Here is a 22,243-nt window from a genome sequence, read left to right on the forward strand (position 1 = left end):
TAGTCTGTTACCTGAGATTCCACTTTATATGGTTTTCATTATCCATGGTCAGCTAAAGTCCAAAAACATTGGAAGGAAACTACTCAAAATATACAAAACACACATTTCACATTCATGCCATTTTGGATGCTGGGAGAAAATCCCAAACCATCTGTCAGGATATAGGTTATCTCTTTATCCAAATCATCTACACAGTATGTACTACCGACCCATTAGCCAGTACTTGTCTGGATTAGCAAACCTATTGTCAATATATCACAGTGCTTGTGTACAAGTAATCTTTATTTGACTTAATAATGGTCCTAAAATGATGCAGGACCAGGCCTTACTTCTTGCATTAGTATGAATCAAGTGGTCTATAACTCTGATCCACTTTTTGTAAACTCACAATGCTTTGGAAAGAAAAGCAATAAATTATTGTTTGCAAACAGCTTGATCAACCAAAAAAAAATAATTGTCCCTAAGCACAAGATTGGAAATGCTCTCATTTTGATTATGCCAAAGGGAAGCTGTTAAGTGTTTCCTCCAAGTGAAAAAATAAAACCTGTTCATTTCATAAAGAAAACAGGGCTTGCTGAGATCTGTGCTAAGAATGAAATGTTATCAGGCCCAGCAAGCTCAGACATCCATGGAGGGCAGAGAACCTATTTCCTGACAAGAGGGGACTACTAGAAATAGGGTTACATTGAACTTGATTCTGTGGCTAGAGATGATATTTCTCACCAGTTCTCAAACACAGCTGTATGAGAAGTACTGTAAAATACCCAGGCCTGAGTCTCACTCCAGGTGCTCTGATTTAAGGTGTTGGGTGCTGCCTCAGCACTGAGAATTTTCGACACCTCCAAGTGATTCTATTATACACTTTATTTGGAAACACTGTTAAAATCTAAACAAATTTTTCTGCCAATTTCCCAGGTGTGTGATCTAATGGGTGAGCCCCTGAACCCACAACACATCACTCTAGTCTCAAAAGTTAACCCTTCTGTAGATTTCATAATGAATCTCTTTACAAGTCACTGCTAACTTTAATAAAATTTATGATATAGGAAGCTTCAAGAGAAGTATCAATTGATTACCTGTTCCTGGATTACCTGTTCCTACCTTTTCTCATCTTGTAATCTATTGTGTATCTCTTGAGAAAGAGCACCTGTTCCTTCAATGCTGAGGAGTTAGACTAGACTGGACTTCTCCTGGGACCTCAGCTAACTACCACCAGTGACTCCACCAGAATTCTCCCGGGAAAGGCAGGGCTTTGCTTAGGTGCAGTTCATGCAACTACTCCAAAGAGCTTTGTTTCCCTTGAGCATCAGCTCCCTAAACAAACATGATCATGGCATGGAAAGATTTGAGATCAGGATCTAAGGATAAAGAAGACAGAGGTAAGAGGAGGAATGGTGAGAACCAGCAGAGGTTAGTGAAGAATCAAACATTTAAAAAATGTGGAGAATGTGGGAGAACTGCAGAATTTTGGCAGATGTTCGTAGGAGGCGTGGAGCTTGGAGAGCCAAGGCTACAGACTACTCCTGAACTCTGGAGTCTGGGGCTACCTGCAGAGCCCACCAAAGTGCACTTGGCTGCGGAGCAATCACTAGTGGATGGTGCTTGCCTGTCCATGCACAGACTAGAGGTCCCAGAATCACCTGCAAAAGGATTGTGGGAAGGCCAGGAAATGGAGTATCAGGAAAGCTGCTATGACCATTCATTTTGTAGGAACAACATTTTCATTTCTCTGGAATAATGCCCACGAGTGGGATTTCTGGGTAAAAATATGGTATGTTGGTAAAAATATGTTTAGCTTTGTCAAAAATTCCCCACTGCTCTCCAACATGGCTGTGCCTGCACGGATGTCCTCTGCTAGCGATGAAGGAAGGATTCAACAGACAGGGACTCTTGCTGGACAAGCTAGGTGCTGAGAGAAAAACTGAGTATCTTGGAATCCAATGTAGGGTCAATAACTTGCATACCCATTGAGTCTTAAGGAGTCTGACAAGCCTTCTTTGTGACATAATTGGTACCAAAGTAGCTATGTTGCACTGTTGGGGAGGGGACAGCAAGGTGGCTTGGCACAGCTGGCGTCTTTGCTTAGCTACCTTCCTTTATTTCAAGGCTGAACTCAGGACCCCTGAGGTAATCGGCCCCCCTCTGAAGCCTAAAGAAAGAGTGTTAATTGTCGAGATTTGTCTCCCAAATGCTTTCTAGTATGAGATCAGTGTTATCTGTTTTTCTATTTTTCATCCTACTCTTCCTGTGCCTGGTAATGAATTGTTCACTGCTGTGTCCAATCCCCCTGCCGGCCTGTAGGAGTTAACAAAATCAATTTACACATTTCCTAAGAAGCAATCCTGTCAACAGAGGTGCTTTGCCACGAGCCTCCATTTCCACATTAGTGCATCTCAGTGGGTGTGAATGTGGCTGCCTCTGATTTAAAAGCCAGTGGGCTCAGAAGTCAAGAAACATTAGAGACTCAGGTTTTCCCAGAGGATACGAGGCTCAGTATCTCCCAAACATGGAATCCCAAGCCTTCTACAGACTACATGGAGTCCTTCAGAGAAGGCAAAGAGGATGCTCAATGCCAGGATGACTTGGACTGAAATCAGACAAATGAAATTCCTCCTTCCCAACCAGTTCACCATTATTTCTTGCATCTTGTGCCTCACTGGGAAGGAACCTAAGTAAGGTTTTTGGATTCTTAGCTCAGCAAGATAGATCTCTCTGCCAAGAGGAGGAGATATTTCCATTGGAAACTCCACATTCCTTGTTTGCATATTATCTCTGATGTGACACAGAAAATTTGGGAATGAGATCCCATGAGTATGAATAATATGGGATTCTGAGCTCTGGCAAGTCAATGTTGGAGAAGCGAAGAATTGACTGCTGTAGGCCTGCAAAATAAATTCTTAACCAAGGAAATAACTTGTTTCTCTTTCTCCCAAATCAACCCGTCTTTGTGCTGTTCTCTTCTTTATTAGAGGGCTAAAAAAAGTTTTCTTAAAAAGCGAAGAGAATCACTCCAGAAGGTAAAACCAAGATGTGTTGTATTCATAAACTGCTTTGTTAAATGGCAACTCTTATAACTACTCAGAGATAATAATTTTTTTAAAGTAAGAGGTGATCACTAAAAAAAGGTGGGGAAAAATAAGGTAGGAAAGTTAGATGCTCGGGGTTCAAGTCTGTAATCGTTGCTACTCAGGAAGCTTGAAATTTGAGGATTCTTGCTTGAAGTCAGCCCTGGAAGACAAATCTAAGAGACTCTTATCTCCAGTTAACCAGCAACAAGGCAAAAATTGAGGTGCTCTTCAAATAGTTGAATACCAGCCTTGAGTAGAAAAAGTGAAGCAGGAATGTGAGACCCTGAGTTTCAGCCCCAGTATTGGTGTGCACACACACACACACACACACACACACACACACACACACACACAAACACACACACACACACCAGTTAGAAACTGGATTTTGGATGAATATATGAGAAGAGTACACCTACAGACAGCCTCTTGAACTTGTTCTACCTCTTTCTGTGAGACAGAAGGTTTATGGGTTTGTGGCAAAGTAGTTGTGGGCCTCTCTCTCTCTCTCTCTCTCTTGCTCGCTCGCTCACTCATTCTCTTGATACTGTTTTCTAGCACTGTGAAGATCCACTGCTCCTGGTAGGGAGCCCCCTGGGGGCCCTGCAATCAAGTAATATGCTCTAGGCCTCCTGTTCCTTCTTGGCATATGACTTTTAAAACCTCAGGGATATTTTTTTGGTGGGGGAGGGGAGACACTATCAATTTCCTCCTTAGTTATCTTTTGAGAACATAAATTACACAGGAACTTTATTTTTAATTTAGTCAAGCTGAAGCCAAGTGTGAAGTGGAAAGCTATTGTTTCTTCTGGAAAAATGGAATTCCTGCCCACTCCCCGCTCTATTAGAATTGCACACAACTCAGGCTCAGGGTTAGTCAGACTAGAATTTGGTCTCTGTAGTCTCAAGGTTTCTTGTATTTCCCTTATGGAGCATCCTCCATCCAGTGATCTAGACTAGGACAGACAGCCCCAGGGGAGGGGGAGGGAGGGGGAAGAAGGGCTTGGGCATTCATCTGAAGGCTGAATTTGGTAGACTGTAGCAAGCTTTTCTACACATAGACTGCAGACCAGAAGAAGCAGACTCTGGTATTAAGATTTCAGACTCTGGGGGTCCTGAGTCACCTGTCATATTTTCATCAAGTCTCTCCTGTCATGGTAATTTGTTTACTACAAGCTATAATAGACCTTAAGAAGGCTTATGTCACAGAAGGCCCCAATCTTTAAATAGGTTTTTGCTTTCAACGTTGTGAATAACACACACACACACACACACACACACACACACACACACACACACACACACACAAACTCAGCAGTTCCTATTCATCTATGGTTTTATTTTATAGTTTCCACAGCAGCCCAGAGATATTAAGTGGAAAATTCCACAAGTAAACGATTCCTAAATTTTAAATTGCATGCCATTCTGAAGAGCATGATGAAATCTGTTGTTCTCTTCCTCATTAGAGGGGTGAATAATGGTTTTGCTAAAGATATGAAAAGAATCACATTGGAAGGTAAGAAGTGGACATGAAAAGTAAGGTGGGGAAAGCTGAATGCTATAACCCCAGCTACTCAGGAAGTGAGATGGGACCTTTCCCTCCCCCTGGGGACCTGAATCCTCCCCTTGCCTAGTGTATGCACACCAATGCGCTACCCGCCTGTTAGTCACTCAGTAACAATCACAGTTATTGGAATGATTCCTCAAGAATCACAGGGCTTATAGGCACATAACCCTTGCTTTGCTTCCTAATGGTCCCCAAATGTAAGAGTATTGTTGCTAGCAATTTTATTACAGTGTATTATTATAATTACTGTTTTACTGTTCATCTTTATGGTGACTATTTATAAATTAAATTTACCTTCGGCATATATGTGTAGGACAAAACACAGTATATATAGTATGTAGTACAATTCAAAATTTCAGGCACCCACTGGGGGTCCTGGTACATATCCTCCATGAATAATAACAGAAGAAAATTAAATGTCATTTCCATGTGAAGTCTCTAATGGCTTTATACTTGTTGATACTCCCCAAATTATAACTGAACCTCATAGATTCTTTGTTTATGCAAGAGTCTAATTCTACAATGTCTTCAGTAAGAAGGGATGTGGGCAAATCATCTCAAGAGAACTTCCTGGAAAGGATTCTTTGCACTTTGGAGAGATGGGTGTGAGGAGATTGTCTGATCTTGGCTTATGTGATAGCTTTGGCCAAGATTGGGCAAGTTCCCATGGTGCTTTTTGTACTTGCTTGGGACGCTTCAACCAGATTCTGCTGCAGGTGAGCTTTGTGACTGAGGCTAGATGCATTGTCTTTCTTGCTCAGTGGCTGCTCTTTGGCACAGGGGAGCACTTGCATGGCAGCTCTGAGGATTAGCCTGGCTGCATAGTTTCCATTTCTACAAGAAGCCCTGAAGTCTGCCTTGTGGGTGGCAGGATGCTGACCTCTCCCTGCAGAATGCCAGGCTTGTGGGGAAATTAGCCAGCGCAGGACGCCTTCCCCCAAACACAAATGTTTCAGACCATCCAAACCTACGACTCTGCTTCTCAAGACATTACAAGAACATGTAAGAGCTGCTTTAGACTTCTCAGTGTGGGGTAGGGCATGTTTGCCTTCCCTCACAGACAATGAGAATATGACTGAACAAACCAACCCCTGCTACATTTACACTACCACAGAATGATGAACAGATCTGTAAAGCCCATCTGTAGAAGAGGGAGAGTGGGTTGGGATTGAGCACTCTAGTGCCTCATCCTTTTTTGATTGGAGACAGAGGCATAAACAATACCAGGAAGTTGCTGGGATAGGAGGAAAGGCAGTGTCTGCTGTTTTGAGTTCTTGGAGATCTCACCTCTGTGGCTGTGTCTCTAGGAATTTCTTAGCAGGCATATCGGGTGCTAACAGAGCTGGGAAGGAAATTGGGTCACATCCTAAAGCACTAGATGTGTGCAAAACCTCATTCTTTGTTATTTGGAAATTCAGAATGCTGTTAGCCATATGGACAGACCAGAAAGAACTGTGTGTTTTTCTCGATCTTTGAAAGTAAGTAGGAATGAAAACAAAGAGTTATAAAATGAGCCAAGTAATCATGGGGAAAAAAAGAATAGGAGAACTAATTAGCTCAAGTGTTCCCATATTAAAAACAAACAAAAACCCAGCGGAAACCCAGATCAGCACTTAGCACCAGTAATGGCATGGAACATCCAAGCAGATAGCTCAATGTTAAGTCCTAAGATAAGGAGTTACGTAAATGTTGCACTATGCAGACAACATCTGCCCCTTCTTCTCAAACAACCTTTCTGATTGTGTGTTGAGATGAGTAGCCTAAGTTCCCAAGGTAGTTGGTGAATCAAGGTATAACAAGGGCAGGACAATGAGTTAAAAGACAGTGACCCCAAAATGAAAGAGCACATCATTTGAAGAGAAAGCCCCAAAGTAGAGAGAATGTTGTGAAAAGAAGAGGCCTCTTCTTAAGGTCAGAGAGGACACCATTAAGTACAGAGAGATCAATTTGATGACTAACTACAAGACTAGAATTAACTAGATGGTAATTCAGAGCTTGTATCCTCTGCTGACCTGACAATCTTTCTCATTTTAACCTTTTTCTAAAGAGCACAGAAAGGCGAATGTATATGTAAGATTCAGGGTACCAAAATCAAGTATAGTGAAAACAGGGGATATACCATAGGGGGAAGAACATACAAAGGAAACAAAAACATCATATTGTACATTTAACACAATAACAAAAAAGAAAGACCTCTTGTGTCTATATTTTTGTGGGGGTGGGGGGATAAATAAAACACTGACACAAGGACACAGGATGACCTGTTGCAACAATAATACCCACAAGACAGTATATTAGAAGTGAACTTTACAACTTTGGTGGGGGGAGGAGTGAGGGAGGGAAGGGATCGTGGGAGAACACAAAGGAGGGGTAGCAATGCTCAACAAGAAATGTGCTCATTACCTTACTCATGAAACTGTAACCCCTCTGTACAGCATCTTTACAATTAAAAAAATGTAAAAAGAGTAGAGAAAGGTTTATCATCTGAAACACATAAGAAAAACATCGGAGTTATTCAAAACATAATGTCCTTCTCAACAGAGGATGGGCATTTTATTCAGATATATAGATTTATATAGGAAAGTGCTAAGGACAGGCATATTTCTGGCATGATTTGTTTAAATTAAAGAAGTAAAATGACAGATATATTGTTGCACATGTTTAGCTGAAGGTCATGGAGCGAATGTTTGAACGGTTAAAATGGTAGACAGGAACACTTTTGTTCATGCCCAGTCATCATAAAAATGGCATATAGGATAGAGGTTCCTCAATTAAACTAAAAATAGAATGACCATATGATCCAATGAGGTCCAACTTGGGTGTATATCCCAACAAGTGTTAGTCGGAATACAACAGAGAAACTTACACTCTCATATGTTTTGTAGTACTACTCACAATAGTTAAATTATGAAGCCAAATGCCCTACAACTGATGAATGAATAAAAAATATGTGGTATATTTTTTACACAATGGAATACTATTCAGCTATAAACAAGAATTAAATTAGGACATTTGCTGGGAAATAGATGTACTTAGAAATCATCATGTGACGTGAAGTAAACCAGTTTTATAAGGACAAAGAAGGCATATTCCCCTCCCCTCCATGTGGATGAGTCCTGAAAAACAGACTTCCTCTCCGCCCCCCTATATAACATAATGGTACCTGTGAGATTGCTTTGGAGGACCCCAGGGGAGAAAGTAGAAGGAAATAAAATGACAGAGGGTGAATACTATTGAAAGACATTGTGTTTATGTATGAAAACAGCAAAAGGAAAGGAAATCAAAAGCTATTGAATAATACAGGAGTAAGGAGAATGTGGAATGAGAGAACAATGGAGAGGGGGTTAATCTGAATAAAGTACAATATACGTATGTGTGAAGTAAAGAAAGCTCTTTGTACAATTAATGTACATGAAACTGAATGATAAGGCATTCCTATATGGCGAGACTAAAGGATGATATTCTTAAGAGAGGAACACAAAGGCATCTATGCATCTGATCATATAATATAATATTTATCAAAATGAACTCCAGGAAATTGAGATGAAGTTTTTATTCTTTTTTTTTTTGCTGTTTTTATTTTCCTTTCATTTTGTCCTGTTTGTTCATTTATATGTCTTTGGGAGTGTAAGGGGAGGCAGAAATGGAGGGACAAAGGGTGAACAAATGCAGCAGTGGTCCTCACTGGACACTATGTTGAAAATGAACTATACAACTTGAGGATGGGGATGGGAGGGAAAAACTGGAAGAGAGTGAGGGAAGGGGTGACATTGTCCAAAAAGAAATGTACTCCTTACTTGACCTATATAACTGTAACCCTTCTGTACATTGCCTTTATAATAACAAAAAATTTAAAAATAACTGCATGATAAAAAAGATAATGGGCATAAACACTTCTGGCCATGCCAAGGAGATAATATTTATCCCTCCATATCAAGAAAAAAGGAATAAGTATGAATACAAAGGTGACAAGGAAAATTTAAACCTGTAGTACCAATATTTTGACACAAGCTTAAGAATGATAATAGCAAATGAATGATTTTGTGATAATTTGTGTGCACTTTGGTACTGAAGATTTTTTTTAAGCAATTAAGAAAAATTTGCTGAATTCAATTAGATGCTTAAGGCAATTCTATTAACAAATTTGTAGATAATATGTGCATGTCTACAAAAAAGGTTAACAAAATTCTGATGTAACAAATGTGTAAGTAGTTTCTAATTGTTTAGGATTATGTTTAAACACAGAATGAAATGAAAAAAATGGTCAGTGAAGCATACAGAGGCCTGCCACTGGTGACCCATACCTGTAATCCTAGCTACTCAAGAGGCTGAGATCTGAGAAGGTTGAAGTTTGAAGCCTGCTGGGGCAGGAAAGTCCATGAAATGCTTATCTCTAAATAACCACCAGAAAACCAGAAGTGGCACTGTGGCTCAAAGTGGTAGAGTGCTAGCCTTGAGTGAAAAAGCTCAGTGACAGCGCAGAGGACCTGAGTTCAAGCCCCATGACTGACAAGAAAACAAACAAACCAAAAACCATAGAGAGTTCTTTGAATAGGAAATATCTCAGCTGAGAGAAAGGGTGCTAATGTTTAACAGACAAAGGGATTTTGATTGCTCTATTCTTGGCTTCTCACTGGGGCTGCTGTGGTTTCTGTCTAGTCCAAAAGGCGAGGGAGATGTCAGGTTGCAACCAAGGGATCCTGCAGGCAGCACTCTGGTTTAACAGACAGCCCCATGTGAATCTTAGGGCTGTAAATTATGCTTGCAAAAGGCAAGCAGGGATTTGGGATGTGGGGATGCTTTTCTTTGTTTCCCTAGCTGTGGAGCTGGTTACTACACCTCTCTGTTCTGTAGGTAGAGAGATTAGGACAACTGGCTTGGAGTTTCAAGAAAGGACTAACAGCGCTGCCTAAGGAGTTTGGCCACTAATGGTCTGGTGTGGTCACGAATGCCTTGCACGCTGTGAAATGCGCATGTCACTCACCAGCCTCACACAGATGTGCAAATACTTATTTTTATGAGACTCCAATACACTTCTTCTACAACTTGGTTTCTCCAGCATTCTAGAACAAAGCTACCAGGGACCTGTGATGTTATCTTATGGGACATCCTAGGAAAGGAACTATGGCAAATGAGGTGTCCTTCAGTTCCTGGGCAGATTCCACCCTTTTCTTCCAGTGCAAATCCTCATCCCATTATATGGGCCTGGAAGTGAGTCTGTGTCCCTGGTATCATTACTGGCAACCTCTGCCAGCTGGTTGCTTATTCATCACCAGGGCCTGATGCTTGGCAAACGATACCAGGAACTCAGCCACGCAAGCTGGAGCTCATTCACCTCACTCCAACAAGCCTGCTGCTTTGCAGTGTGCTGTCTATGCTGTCGCTCTTACAAAACTGACTGCTGGGGTAGAGCACAGCCCACCTCCCTTGCTGTCTCTTTGCTGATTCTCCTCCTCAGACATGAGCAGAGCCAGCTGTCCACAGGGATCTCATCAGAGGGAAGGAGTGAACAGCCCTTCAGAAGACATTTCCTGCCTGCACAAGAGGCCTTTTCACAAAACCACAACCTTTTGGCTTCCTTCCCTTTTTAGGTCCCTATTCACGAAGTTATTTAGCATCTCCTTTCAATTTGCTTTCATGCCTCCTCGATGTTTGGGCTGCAAAGGGGTTAACACCAAATGGAACCCAAGAGCAGCTAGTGGCTGGGTCTCTGGAGCATCTTGCAGGACTTCCTCCCCTCCCAGGACTCATTTGCTTTCTACGAACATTTTTTAAAATCTCCATCTCCTTGTCATCACTTGTATTTCTTTATCGTTTTCCTGTCTTTACAGTTGATCCAAAATGCCAGCCCTACTCTGGGCAGCCTGCTGTTCAACCTCACATGCCCAAAGTTATCATTTTACAATTGCATCTCTGTCTCTCTGGGTGTATGTCTATTTTTCCTTAATTGTACAGTTTTATAGCCCTGTTAATCTGGGAAAATAAGCTCCAGGAGAAATTGCTTTCTGTGTGCAATATTTGGAAGTATTGCTAAATGACTTTATGGTTGTCTTTTTTTTTAGGGGGTGAGGGGTGTTGTGTATCTTTGGTGTATTCTCCATTTACTTCAGAATTATTAGGTTCTGAGGAAAGTAGGTTTATATTTTTCCCCATCCCTTTTCTCTCAGGGCAACTTAAATTTCTTTTTTCTCCTGTGAAACATTCTATCAATTTGTCTTGTTCTTTCTGCTCTGCAGCTAAGTCATCTGCAGTTTACCCAAAGCTTTGCTGGATATGTTGCCAGCATCCTTTTTGTATTCTGGAATCTGAAAGTCTGATTAATTGTCTTGCTTGACTACTCTGATGGATTGATTATTTGGCTGCAATGTGACTCAATGTAGATTTGGTAATTAAGGGACCTTTGGAGGTCAGGTAAATTGCCTGCCCTGTAGCAAACATTAGCAGCTTATGAAGCCTATTTAGGCAGATGTGGGCAATACTGGTTGCCTTTGAGGACAGGAGAATGGGTGTTGACTGTAATTCTGAAGCGAATTACCTTCCTGATTACCAGCTTGAGCCACCACTGACTGGCCTCCTCCTTTTGCTTATTCTGGTCAGAAGTTGAAAATCTCCTAAAACAAAAACTCATTAAATTTTAGTAACAATGTCACTTCCTTATTTTATTTGCCTTCAAGGCAAATCAAATATACTTCTATTGACTGAAAAATACCTTACAAAGTCATCAGCAGCAAAGATTTATTGAACATGTAGTAGATGCTAACTACTTTTCATGTAGTCCTTCCAACTTAATCCTCTCACAGCTCTGTGAGGGAGGTAAAAGCATTATCATTGCTATGGAAGACTGAGTTCTGGTCTCCAAAGGCATCTACATCCTGGCCCCTCAGAGCCGTGACTGTTACCTTAGATGGCCAAAGAACTTTTCATGTGTGATTAAGGATCTTGGCTGGGGGAAATTATTCAAATCACAACTGCCAATATGGGAGAGTAACAGAGAAAGGTTTGACACAGAAACAGAAGGCAAGGTGGTCATTAAAGACAGATGCTAAATACTCAACCCCAAAGTGATGTTATTAAGAGGTGATGATGTCATAAGGGTGGGACCCACATAAATGGGATTGGTGCCTTTATAGTAAAGGTCTTATACATCTCACTCTACATGAGTAGATAGGCTAAAGCCCACAAGAGTCTAACCTTGTTGGCACCCAGATCTCAGACTTTCAGTTTCTTGAACTGTGAGAAGAGACCCAAATCTGTGATAATATGTCATGGTAGCCTGAGCTAAGCAGAATAAAAGAGTAGAAGAGGTCAGGGCCCATTACAGATGAATTAAGGGCTTAGGATCAGGAGCAAAATTTATTCAAACTCAATCAATATTATTTCTGTCTCAAGTCTTTGTGAAATGGGCACATTCCTTTCTATTGCTGCTGTAACAAGTTTCCGCTCCCTGGCTTAAAAGAACTCCCACAGTTCTTGGGATCTGAAGCCTAAAATCTGTTTCCTAGGTGAAGGTGTTGGCCGAGAAAGGCCTCCACAGAAGCTCCTGAGGAGAGCTTATTGTACAGCTATGTTTCTTGGTTCATGGCTGCTTCTTCCCTCTCCAGAGCCAACAGTGTAGCATCTGCCTTTAGTCACCACCTTGCCTTCTGTTTCTGTGTCAAATGCTTTATCGCATTTTGGGTCTAGAATCAACTGAGCCAAGGACTTCAGACTAAAATCTCTGAAAATATGAGTTACAATAAATCTTATAGCTGGCTGCTGGTGGTTCACATCTGTAATCCTAGCTCCTCAGGAGGCTGAGATCTGAGGATCAAAGTTTGAAGCCAGCCTAGTCAGGAAAGTCCATGAAATTTGATCTCCAATTAATCACAAAAAGCCAGAAGTAGAGCTGTGGCTCAAGTGGTAGAGCACTAACCTTGAGTGAAGAAGCTAAGGGACAACATCTAGGCCCCAAGTTCCAGCCCCAGGACCAGCAAACACACACAAAAATCTTTCCTCCCTTAAGTGGCTTCTGTCAGGTATTTGGTTGCACAATGAAAAATGTAACAAATGTTAAAAAATGTAATAAGAGAGTGACAAGGAGTCCATAAACACTTGACTCTGACTTGTGTGCTCTCCCTGAGACCTCCTTGCTGATTACATATGATACACAGGATTCCATTTATACATATTTCATAATGTACCTCATCTTAGTGTACTGGAAACCACATGGAAAAAAAATACCCTGGTGGGCATTTGTGGCATGTCTCTGGGCTTTAAAAAATGACTTTATAGTTGAATAAAGGAAAGTTCCCAAATTATTTTCTTGTACCTTGTGCTTTGATAAAGAGGAAGGCTCTTGTTAACTGCCTTCCTGACCGTTAAGCAGAGTAAGACTTCTGCTTTTTTTTTTTCTTCTTTAGAAAAAAATCTGCTCATTTCCTGATTGATGTTGGTAGCTCAGAAACTGCTAGCAAGTTCCTTCCTTCTCCTCAAGTACTTCTGATTATTCAGAACAGTTTCTAACCTAAGGTCTCCTTCCCTGCCTCTCTCTCTCACACACACATACAACCAAATGAAAAGAGAAGAAACAATAGAAGCACAAATCCTAGAAAATAATAAAAAAAAAATTAAAAAAAAGGAAAATTGAGCAGCCCATTTCTGCCAGATGTGTCTCTCACAGCTGGGCACACAGCAGGATCCCAGAAGCTCCTCTGTTATGCACTGAGGGTGTCTACACTCTGGGCTAGATACAGCAGCAAGAAATTCTATGTAATCCTTGGGAAGGGCCCAGTGGGGCTGCCTCCCTGGGAACCCAGCAGCTAAAGTGGGGGACCATCTTCACTTGGTAAGTGTGTGCAGCCATTCAGCCCCCAAGAGCTTAGTGACTTTCAGGAGACGAAGTGGAATCCACTCTGCAGAAGTTGCTAGGTCAGCCTGCCTTTCTGCTGATACTAAAGTATGTTCAAGATTCACCTGATCTTAAGGCAGAGGAATGATGCTCGAAGTTCCACTCTTGCTGGCTATAAAGCCTGTTTGCAGCCACAGATGGCCTCTACTCTGCTGTCCATGTTCCTTCTTCTACAAGGCACCCTCCTTCTAAAGAAAGACAGCCCATTCTTATCTCTGCCCCCATTGCCAATCTCAAATTTCACTCCCATGTACTACCAGACCTTTCTCAGTCTTTGTCTACATAATGTTGTTCTCTTTGTCAAATTCTCACTTCTTCTTTTCTCCTCCATTCCATCCAGCCTGCACACAAAACACTAGACAGCACAGACATGGGGAACATGGTGTCCAGATCCAAACAGGCTGATGATCAGTTTAATTCCATAATTATATACAGAATGCCTCGCCTCTCTGTGCCTCTGGGGACATAATTCTACCACCCATTCTGTTTTAGAAAAGTTAGCTAATACTTCGTGTGGCTGTCACAGAGGCAGGTGTCAGGTACCAGGGAACAAAAGCGGTCAGAAGAGGATGAGGATGGTGTGTGAATATGTTCAGGAGAGAGTCATCAGGCTTAAAGAACGATTAAAATAGCTGGGAGACTGTGGTTCAGTCTTGTAATCCTAGCTCCTCAGGAAGATGATATCTGAGGATAGTGCTTGCAAGCCAGCTCAGACAGCAAAGTCCATGAGACTCTCATCTCCAGTTAAGCACCAAAGAACCAGATGTGCAGCTGTGGCTCAAGTGGTAGAGCATTAACCTTGAGCAAAGAAGCTCAGGAACAGCACCCAAGCTGCCCAAGCTGCCAGGACTTGAGTTCAAGCACTGGCAGAAAAAAAACAAAGAAAGAAACAAAGAAAGAACCAGAAAGAGAAAGGGGGGAAGGAAGGAGGGAGGGAGAAGGGAAGGAGGGAAGGAAGAAAAAGAAAGGAAGAAAGAAAGAAAGAGAGAGAGAGAAGGGGGGAGGGAAAAGGGAAGGAGGGAAGGAAGGAAGGAAGGAAGGAAGGAAGGAAGGAAGGAAGGAAGGAAGGAAGGAAGGAAGGAAGGAAGGAAGGATTAAAATAGGTACGATGCCACCTCCTATTGCTGCAGGTTTTCTAGTATGTGGCAGGTACCTTGCTAAGTGCTCTGTAAGCTTTGCTCTTGTTTTACAGATGTGGAAACTGGGGTTGAGAGATGTTAGCTAACTCTTCAATGCTAACCCATTCACAGATGTAGAGGAAAGCTGTGTCTCCTCTGTTCTGTTGTTTCCAGTGTTTGAAACTGGCTTGTCCCTGAGTTTTAGGGACTCCATGGAGAAGCCCTGTCTCCAGAAGGATGTACTATCCCCGGATGGGTATGTGATATGATAGGTCCTTGCTCTTTCTTGGATGTCCTTAGTCTTCTTGCCTCCTCTGGTGGTGAGTTGAGGACATGCTGGGCTTGGCTGGAATCTGAGGCCAGTTGACCACAGACACCTTTCACATGTGATGAACTGGAAAGATAATCTTGGTCTTGCCATGCTTCCTAGACCCCCCCTATCATCCTACACAGCAGTACCCCCCTGGGAAAAGCAAGAATGATGACATAAGCACTTTCCCCATCTGGCCACTCATTCTTGCTTACGTTCCTTCTTTTGGAAGGAGTAAAACAAGTCTGTCAAATGGTCCTGGTAAGCAGCCCAATTATCCTGATGTTCCAGGGCCAGCTCCTTGGGTGACAGAAATCAGGACCAGCTGTTTGCATGAGAGCTGCATCTTCACTACTCCCTAGCATTAGATGGGGTCAACTTTGTTCTTCAACAGCATCTCTTCTCACCACCTCCTTTGGCCCAAATGGCACTTTCTTGCTCTGTTTCCCTCAAGATGGGCAGAGTTTTGCAATTCTGTGCCTTTCCAGGAGCCAGTCCTAACCTTCATTGCAGGGGTAATCCCGTAGCTGGGCTGTTTTCTCCCTACTCAGGAACTCTTTTATATTGTGTTCCCAATTCATGAGTTAAAGTTGTAAATACTTTACACTAGCCGCATTTGGAGATGAGGTCTTTAAAAAGGTGATCAGGCCCATTTCAGAAATGTAATTTAGTTACTGATGTATTGAGACAGGATCTCACTCTAGCCAGGCTGTCTTCAAACTTGTTAAGTAGAACAGACTAGCTTTAAACTTGCCATCTTCCAGCCTGGTTCAGCCTCTTGAGTGCTAGGATAACTTTCATGCGTCAGCACACCCAGACCTAACTACCTTTCTTTTTCTGTGCTGGGAATTGAACTCAAGGCCTCATACATGGTTGACAAGTACTCTGAGCTACATCCCCAGCCCATGATTAATGTAAAACAAAGTCATCAGAAGATCCTAACCCAATGTGCCTGGTGTCTTTGGAAGAAGAAGAGACCAGGACACAGACACATACAGACATATGCATACAGAGACAAACACACACAGATTCCCCTTTCTCCCTCTTCCCCTCCACCCCCCGCAGCCTCCCTTGCTCTCCTGAGAAAACACAGGGGGGAATTGCCATCTGCTAGCCAAGGAGAAGAGGCTTCAGGAGAAACTAGTCCTGCTGACTATATGATCTTAGACTTTAGCCTCCATATATGGGAGAAGATGAAGTTCTGTTTTTTTTTCAGCCACTAAGAGTGTACTTTTTTCAGCAGTCTTAGCAGATTAAGATGTACCCAGTGGGTTAGGTCAGATGTTCTACTCATTGGATTGAAATTTCCCTGCAGGCAGGTTGCTCTGATCCATTAGAGTGACTACCCTATCTCCCACTTACTGTCTTAGTCCATTCTGTGCAATCACAAAATACCTCAGACTGGGTGGGTTATAAAGAACAGAATGTTGGGGCTGGGAAAGTGGCTCAGTGGTAGAGCGCTTGCCTTGCATGCCTGAAGCCCTGGGTTCGATTCCTCAGCACCATATAAGCAAAAAGAAAGAAGCCGGAAGTGGTGCTGTGGCTCAAGTAGTAGAGTGCTAGCCTTGAGCTGAAGAGCTGAGGGACAGTGCCCAGGCCCAGAGTTCAGGCCCCACAACCGACCCCCCCCCAAAAAAAGAACAGAATGTATCAGCTCAACATTCTGGAAGGGTGAGAAGTCTGAGATTTAGGAGCTGAAATATGATGGGAGCCTTTGTGCTGTGTTATAACAGCAGGAGTGAAGGGTGAGCAACTTCTGGATTTTGCATAGTGGCACTAACCCATTCATGAAGGTGGAACTCTCTCAACTCCACACCTTTCATAAGATCCTATTCCTAACATGGATACACTGGCAATTGAGTTTCCAACTCCTGCCTTTTCAAACCACAGCCTCCCTTTTGTTGTTTTTACACTAAAGAAAGCCCTGAGGGACCATGGCTGCTTCCCAGGTGCTTGCAGCGAATGACAGATCATGGCCACCACAGAGCACAGGAACCATTGGGCTAGTGACTTTTTCACTTGATAGGTCAGCTAAATGCACTGCAGAGCTAGCTCAGGGGCACAGCTGGGGTGAAAAGCTTGGTGGAGATGGCGGTTCCCTAATTCTTTTTATGATTTGGAATACTCCTTGATCATTGTTTTAGGCAGTACTGGGGTTTGAACTAAGTGCCTTCTGCTTGCTAGGCTGGCACTTTACCACATGAGCCACACCTCCATTCCTCCCTCCTCCTTTATCACAGGTTCTTTTTGAGATAAAGTCTTGATTCCCCAGCAACAATGCACCTGGTCTGTGATCTGCCCGCTTTAGGCTTCCCATGCTTGCTAGGATTACACGTGCATGGACCTAGAGTCTCTTGGACTTTTCTTCCTGGGCTTCAAATCATGATCCTCTTGATCTCAGTCTCCTGAGTATCTTAGATTATAGATCCAAGCCACCATTTCCTGGCTCTCTTGGCTCCATATTTACCTACTTTTTTTTTTGTCTTCTTGTTTTAGTCAGTTGTGGGGCTTGAACTCAGGGCCTGGGCAAACTGTCCTTGAGCTTTTGTGCTCAAAGTTGATGCTCTATCACTGTGAGCCACAGCAACATTTCTGGTTTTCTGATAAGAGTCTCACAGACTTTCCTGCCCTGGCTGGCTTTGAGCAGTGATCCTCAGATCTCAGCCTCCTGAGTAGTTAGGATTACAGGCGTGAGCCACCAGCACAGGCTTAGAATCTTACTTTCTCTTTCTTACCCTCTCCATTGTTCTTCCTCATCCACCCCCCTCCTTCCTCTCTCAAGGACTCCAAAAGTCCTCCAAGTCCCCTGCAGGTAGAAACGGGGTTGAGGTGTTGGTTCCCATTCCCTCTCTCATCCAAGTTAGCACTAAGGTAGCCCATAGCTGTAGGCCTTAATTGCCCCATAAACACAGGTGACATTGTGAAAGACCTTACCGCAGCTCTGGTAGAGAACCTCCAAGCCGTCACTGCTGCAGGCCCTGTGCACCGGCCATTCTTCACTCCCACCATGGCCACCACTGCTGCAAGCAATCAGAGTCCAGATAAGGAAGGTGGCTGGGACTCTGATCATGGTGAGGGCCTTCTTGTGACCAGTAGATAAACAACAGGCTCAATAAAAAGGCCTCTAGGTTTCTTCCCCCCACTCATGAAAGGGAAGGGCATGTTTCACTTCTCAAATTTTAGGCTCCTGGGGACTACACCATGACAGGCAGAAAGCAGTGAGCAGAGATATTTGAATACTGACTGCAGGACTGTTGGCATTTGAAGTGTCAGGGTGAAGCTGTTCTGGGTCTGGGACAGGTTGAATGTTGATGGTCTGCTCTCCCAGGGAGAGGGCCCAGTGATGCACGAGCTCATGCCTCAGGTACCACAGAGAAGCCCTTGTTAGAGCCTTCTCAACCATTCCTGGGGGAGGAGATATGGGTTGCAGACTCAGGAAGGACAAGCCACCATGTGTTTCCATGTACATCTCCACTGGCTCCTGGCATGGGCTGTGGGCAAGGACCCCAGCTGGGATAGCAGGTAGTATTGGGTGTTTCAATGGCTGTGGAATGATAGTGCATTCTGGAACGAGACTTGCCATGTTGATATTTGATTCTCCTCTGATTTTTTGCTCCACCATTAGAATGAGGATTTCAGTAATGAATTTCCCAGCTACAGAGCAGAGTCTTACTTTTTTTTTTTTTTTTTCAGAGTCTTACTTTTAAGAAGATGGGATATGGTCTCTGGAGCTGGGGGCAGGTATGGCCCTGAGGAGTGAGCCTTCTTGTTTCTTTCTGGCTTTGGCTCAGTAGGAAGAGATAGTGGAATGGGGAGGGAAGGGAAGCAGGGCCTCCCTTTAAAAAAATTGTGTGCCAGTACGAGGGCTTAAACTCAGGGCCTTGTACTATCATGTGGCTTACACCTTCCTTCCTTCCTTCCTTCCTTCCTTCCTTCCTTCCTTCCTTCCTTCCTTCCTTCCTTCCTTCCTTCCTTCCTTCCTTCCTTCCTTCCTTCCTTCTTTCCTTCCTTCCTTCCTTCCTTCCTTTCTTTTTCCCCTCCCTCCCTCTCTCTCCTCTCTCTCTCTCTCTCTCTCTCTCTCTCTCTCTCTCTCTCTCTCTCTCCTGCTCTCTTTCTCTTTTTTTTTTGCCAGTCCTAGGGCTTGAACTCAGGGACTAGGTTCATCCCTGAGCTTTCTTGCTCAGAGCTAGCTTTTTACCACTTGAGCCACAGACCTACTTTTGGCTTTTTGGTGGTTAATTGGAGATAAGAATGTCACAGACTTTCCTGACTAGGTTGGCTTCAAACTTTGATCCTCAGCTCTTACCCTCCTAAGTAGCTAGGAATACAAGCATGAGCTGCTGGCACCCAGCTCACTTTGGTGCTCGATTACTTGAGCCATGCTTCCATTGCTGGCTTTTTGGTGGTCAATTAGGAATAAAAGTTTCTTGGACTTTTCTGCCCCAGGCTAGCTTCAAATTACAATCCTCAGATTTCAGCCTTGTGAGTAGGCAGGATTACAGGTTTGATTGAACCACTAGTGCCCTTTTATGGCTAGGTTAGTTGCTGAGTTGCTGGTGGCAGGATTCATGTCACATCCCACTTTCCTTTCAGAGCCAAGATTCTGTTCTGCTTCTCTGTCCTGATTTAGGACAACCAAGGCTTCTTAACCCAACACCCCACACCACCCCAGTTCCACTTTAGTGTGAGACACAGTTAGGGACAAGGTCAGGAGAGTTCAGGAGTAGCAACAAAGACATTTCTCCAGGATAACAAGCATTTCTTCAAAGGCACTTAGTAAATTGATTATTTCTTCTAGTGGCTAAAGAAGAAATAAAGTAATCTCAAAACATTTTCTTGAAGGAAGTGAAATTTTATTACCGATGAGGACAAATTCATCGAGTTAACTGGTGGATAATTTAGATGTCTTGGGAAATATCAGGGAGTAGTCATGCAGGGAAAAGAAAAGCCTGGTTTTATTTTTGTTTGTTTGTTTGTTTTTTTAGATACCCATTTGATCATAGGTTCAGTGATGCTAGATTTCCACAGTGGTTCTCAAAGTGTGATAGCCAGAGACAGTTTCCACTGGGGGCTTGCTGACACACAAGCACTGGGACATATTCCCAGGTGATGTTCATGCCGCACTTGGAGAACCTTTGCTTTAGGTTATATGATTTTGTCTGATTTATATTGTTCTTGAAGGAGGAAGCGAACAGGAAGGAGGAGGAGGAGGAAGAGGAAAGATTCTGAGACCAGGAGTCCAAGTATGAAAGAATGTAAGGATGAAGCTGATTCATATGAGGAAATAAGATGATCCAGAGAGGAAGTGGAAAAATGGAGGTCAGGTGATGAGCAAAGGCTGCTGGAATGTGAGGTGAGGCATCCTGTCCACAGGTAGAAGGAGCCAAAGGTTCTTACAGCATGCTGTGTGACAGGCCACCCTACTGTGCGATCCTCATTTAGTAGAGACTTAAACTCCTCGGAATGCTCTCTCTCTCTCTCTCTCTCTCTCTGTTTGTGTGCACATGTATGGAAAGAGAAAACATTCATGTTTGCATCAATTCCCCCTTGGGAATACCCGACCCAATCAAGGGGTTGGGCACTGTATTTCCCTGGGACATTCAGGACAATTTCTCTCCATTTCATGTGCAGATAAATGGCAGACAGCAGCTCCTATCTGTAACCCAACTCCATCTAGCATTTTTTTTGGTCTTTGATACTAAATGTGATTTCATCATTATTGGTATTTGGCTGTGGCTGTCCTCCTCAAATTCCTCTCAGATAGTTCTTATACACATGCATTGCATAATAATGTTTTGGTCAACAATAGACCGTGTTTATGGCATTGGTCAACATCATATTTATCACATTGCCAGCTTGTACTCTTTTCCCTTGTGCTTAGTTTCATCTCATGTTGTTTTAGTTATCAAAAATGGATTTTGCACCAGGCACAAGTGGCTCATGCCTCTAATCCTAGCAACTCAGGGGGCTGGGATGTGAGGATCATGATTTAAAGCCAGCCCAGGCAGGAATCTTCGAGACTCCTTGAAAGGATCCTTCACATCCATCCCAGGGGACCACCCTGAGGCAAACGAGAAAAATTATTATAAGGTTTATTAGAGGGGTCATATTTCTCAGGAGAGGAAGCACATAGCACCCGTCCTTATCCAGGTAGCTGGAAGGTCTGTGGGGCAGGAAGTGAGGTAGGTGGGTACTCAGGTGGGTGGAGCGAAGGAATGGCCAGCTGTAGGGTGGAATTCCAGGGCAAGGAGAAGCTCAGGTATGGGTGGAGCTGAGGACCAAAGGTGTGCATAATGTTAATATTCTTATCTCCAATAAATTACCAAAAAGCTGGAAGTGAAGCTGTGGCTCAAGTGTTAGAGCAGTAGCCATAAGCACAAAAGCCAGGCCCTGAGTTTAAGGCTAGGCATCAAAGATAGATAGATAGATAGATAGATAGATAGATAGATAGATAGATAGATAGATGGATGGATGGATGGATAGATAGGATTTTGCACACACAATCCATGTCTAATATTGCTTGTAAGAGACCATATCAAGTATTTGACCCAGAACCAAATTCAAAGTGACAAACAACTACAAAGGTGAAATGTCAGTGGTTGCTATTGCTTACCATTCAGAATCATCCCATTCCACCCCATGGAAGATCTTGAAGAACAAAAGCAAAGTGTCAGCAATGTGGAAGAACCTGTTCCACTGAAAGCAATGAGGTGATGGATTTGTGAAGAGCCTGTATCAGAAATGGACAAACTTCTAATAACCTGGACTGAAAACCAGAGACCATGATGACCACAGTAGATCTGAGAACTTTGTATTTAATGTTGAAATAAAAGCTGGTCCCAACTTTATTCTTGAATTGACTGCTAACTCTGGGTGATTTAAACAGATGGAGAACTTTTACACAGTGAATTGTAAATCTGCTAATGCTATTGTGAAGGCAGCTGAAGAATTTAAGATTTAATTTCCAGAATCTACAAAGAGTTTAGAGAATCAACAACCTAATTAATAAATCAGGAAACTAGCTAATTAGGGACTTCTCAGAAGAAGAGTAAAAATGGTCAATAGATACATGAGGAATGATCAACATCTCTGACCATAAAGGAAATGTAACTCAAAACAACACTGAGATTATACCTCACTATATTTAGAATGGCCATCAAGAATATAAACAATAACAGGCTCTAGCATGGATGTGGGAAGAACCCTAATTCCCACTGTTGGTGGGAATGTAAACTTTGTCAACCATTCTGGAAAGCAGTTTGAAGATTCATCAAAAAAACTAAACATAGAACTA

General features: G+C 42.8%; 1 protein-coding gene and 1 long non-coding RNA gene across 2 annotated transcripts in view; one reads left to right on the forward strand and one right to left on the reverse strand.

The window, feature by feature from the left end:
- Ly86 (lymphocyte antigen 86) overlaps positions 1-18,095 on the reverse strand; it is a 52,757-nt gene extending 34,662 nt beyond the window's left edge. Inside the window, exon 1 of the mRNA XM_042687162.1 lies at positions 17,884-18,095. Coding sequence (XP_042543096.1) covers positions 17,884-18,019 — 136 coding nt within the window. The 5' untranslated portion in view covers positions 18,020-18,095. The remainder of the gene's footprint in view (positions 1-17,883) is intronic.
- A 136-nt stretch (positions 18,096-18,231) lies between these two features.
- On the forward strand, positions 18,232-21,756 carry LOC122114051. The gene is made up of 3 exons (XR_006148514.1): positions 18,232-18,313; positions 18,643-18,690; positions 21,570-21,756. It is a non-coding gene; the product is annotated as an uncharacterized LOC122114051 (long non-coding RNA).
- Positions 21,757-22,243: the final 487 nt, after the last annotated feature.

The sequence above is a fragment of the Dipodomys spectabilis genome, unplaced genomic scaffold, assembly GCF_019054845.1.
Source record: "Dipodomys spectabilis isolate Male_0828 unplaced genomic scaffold, ASM1905484v1 ptg000104l, whole genome shotgun sequence".
Lineage (NCBI taxonomy): Eukaryota > Metazoa > Chordata > Mammalia > Rodentia > Heteromyidae > Dipodomys > Dipodomys spectabilis.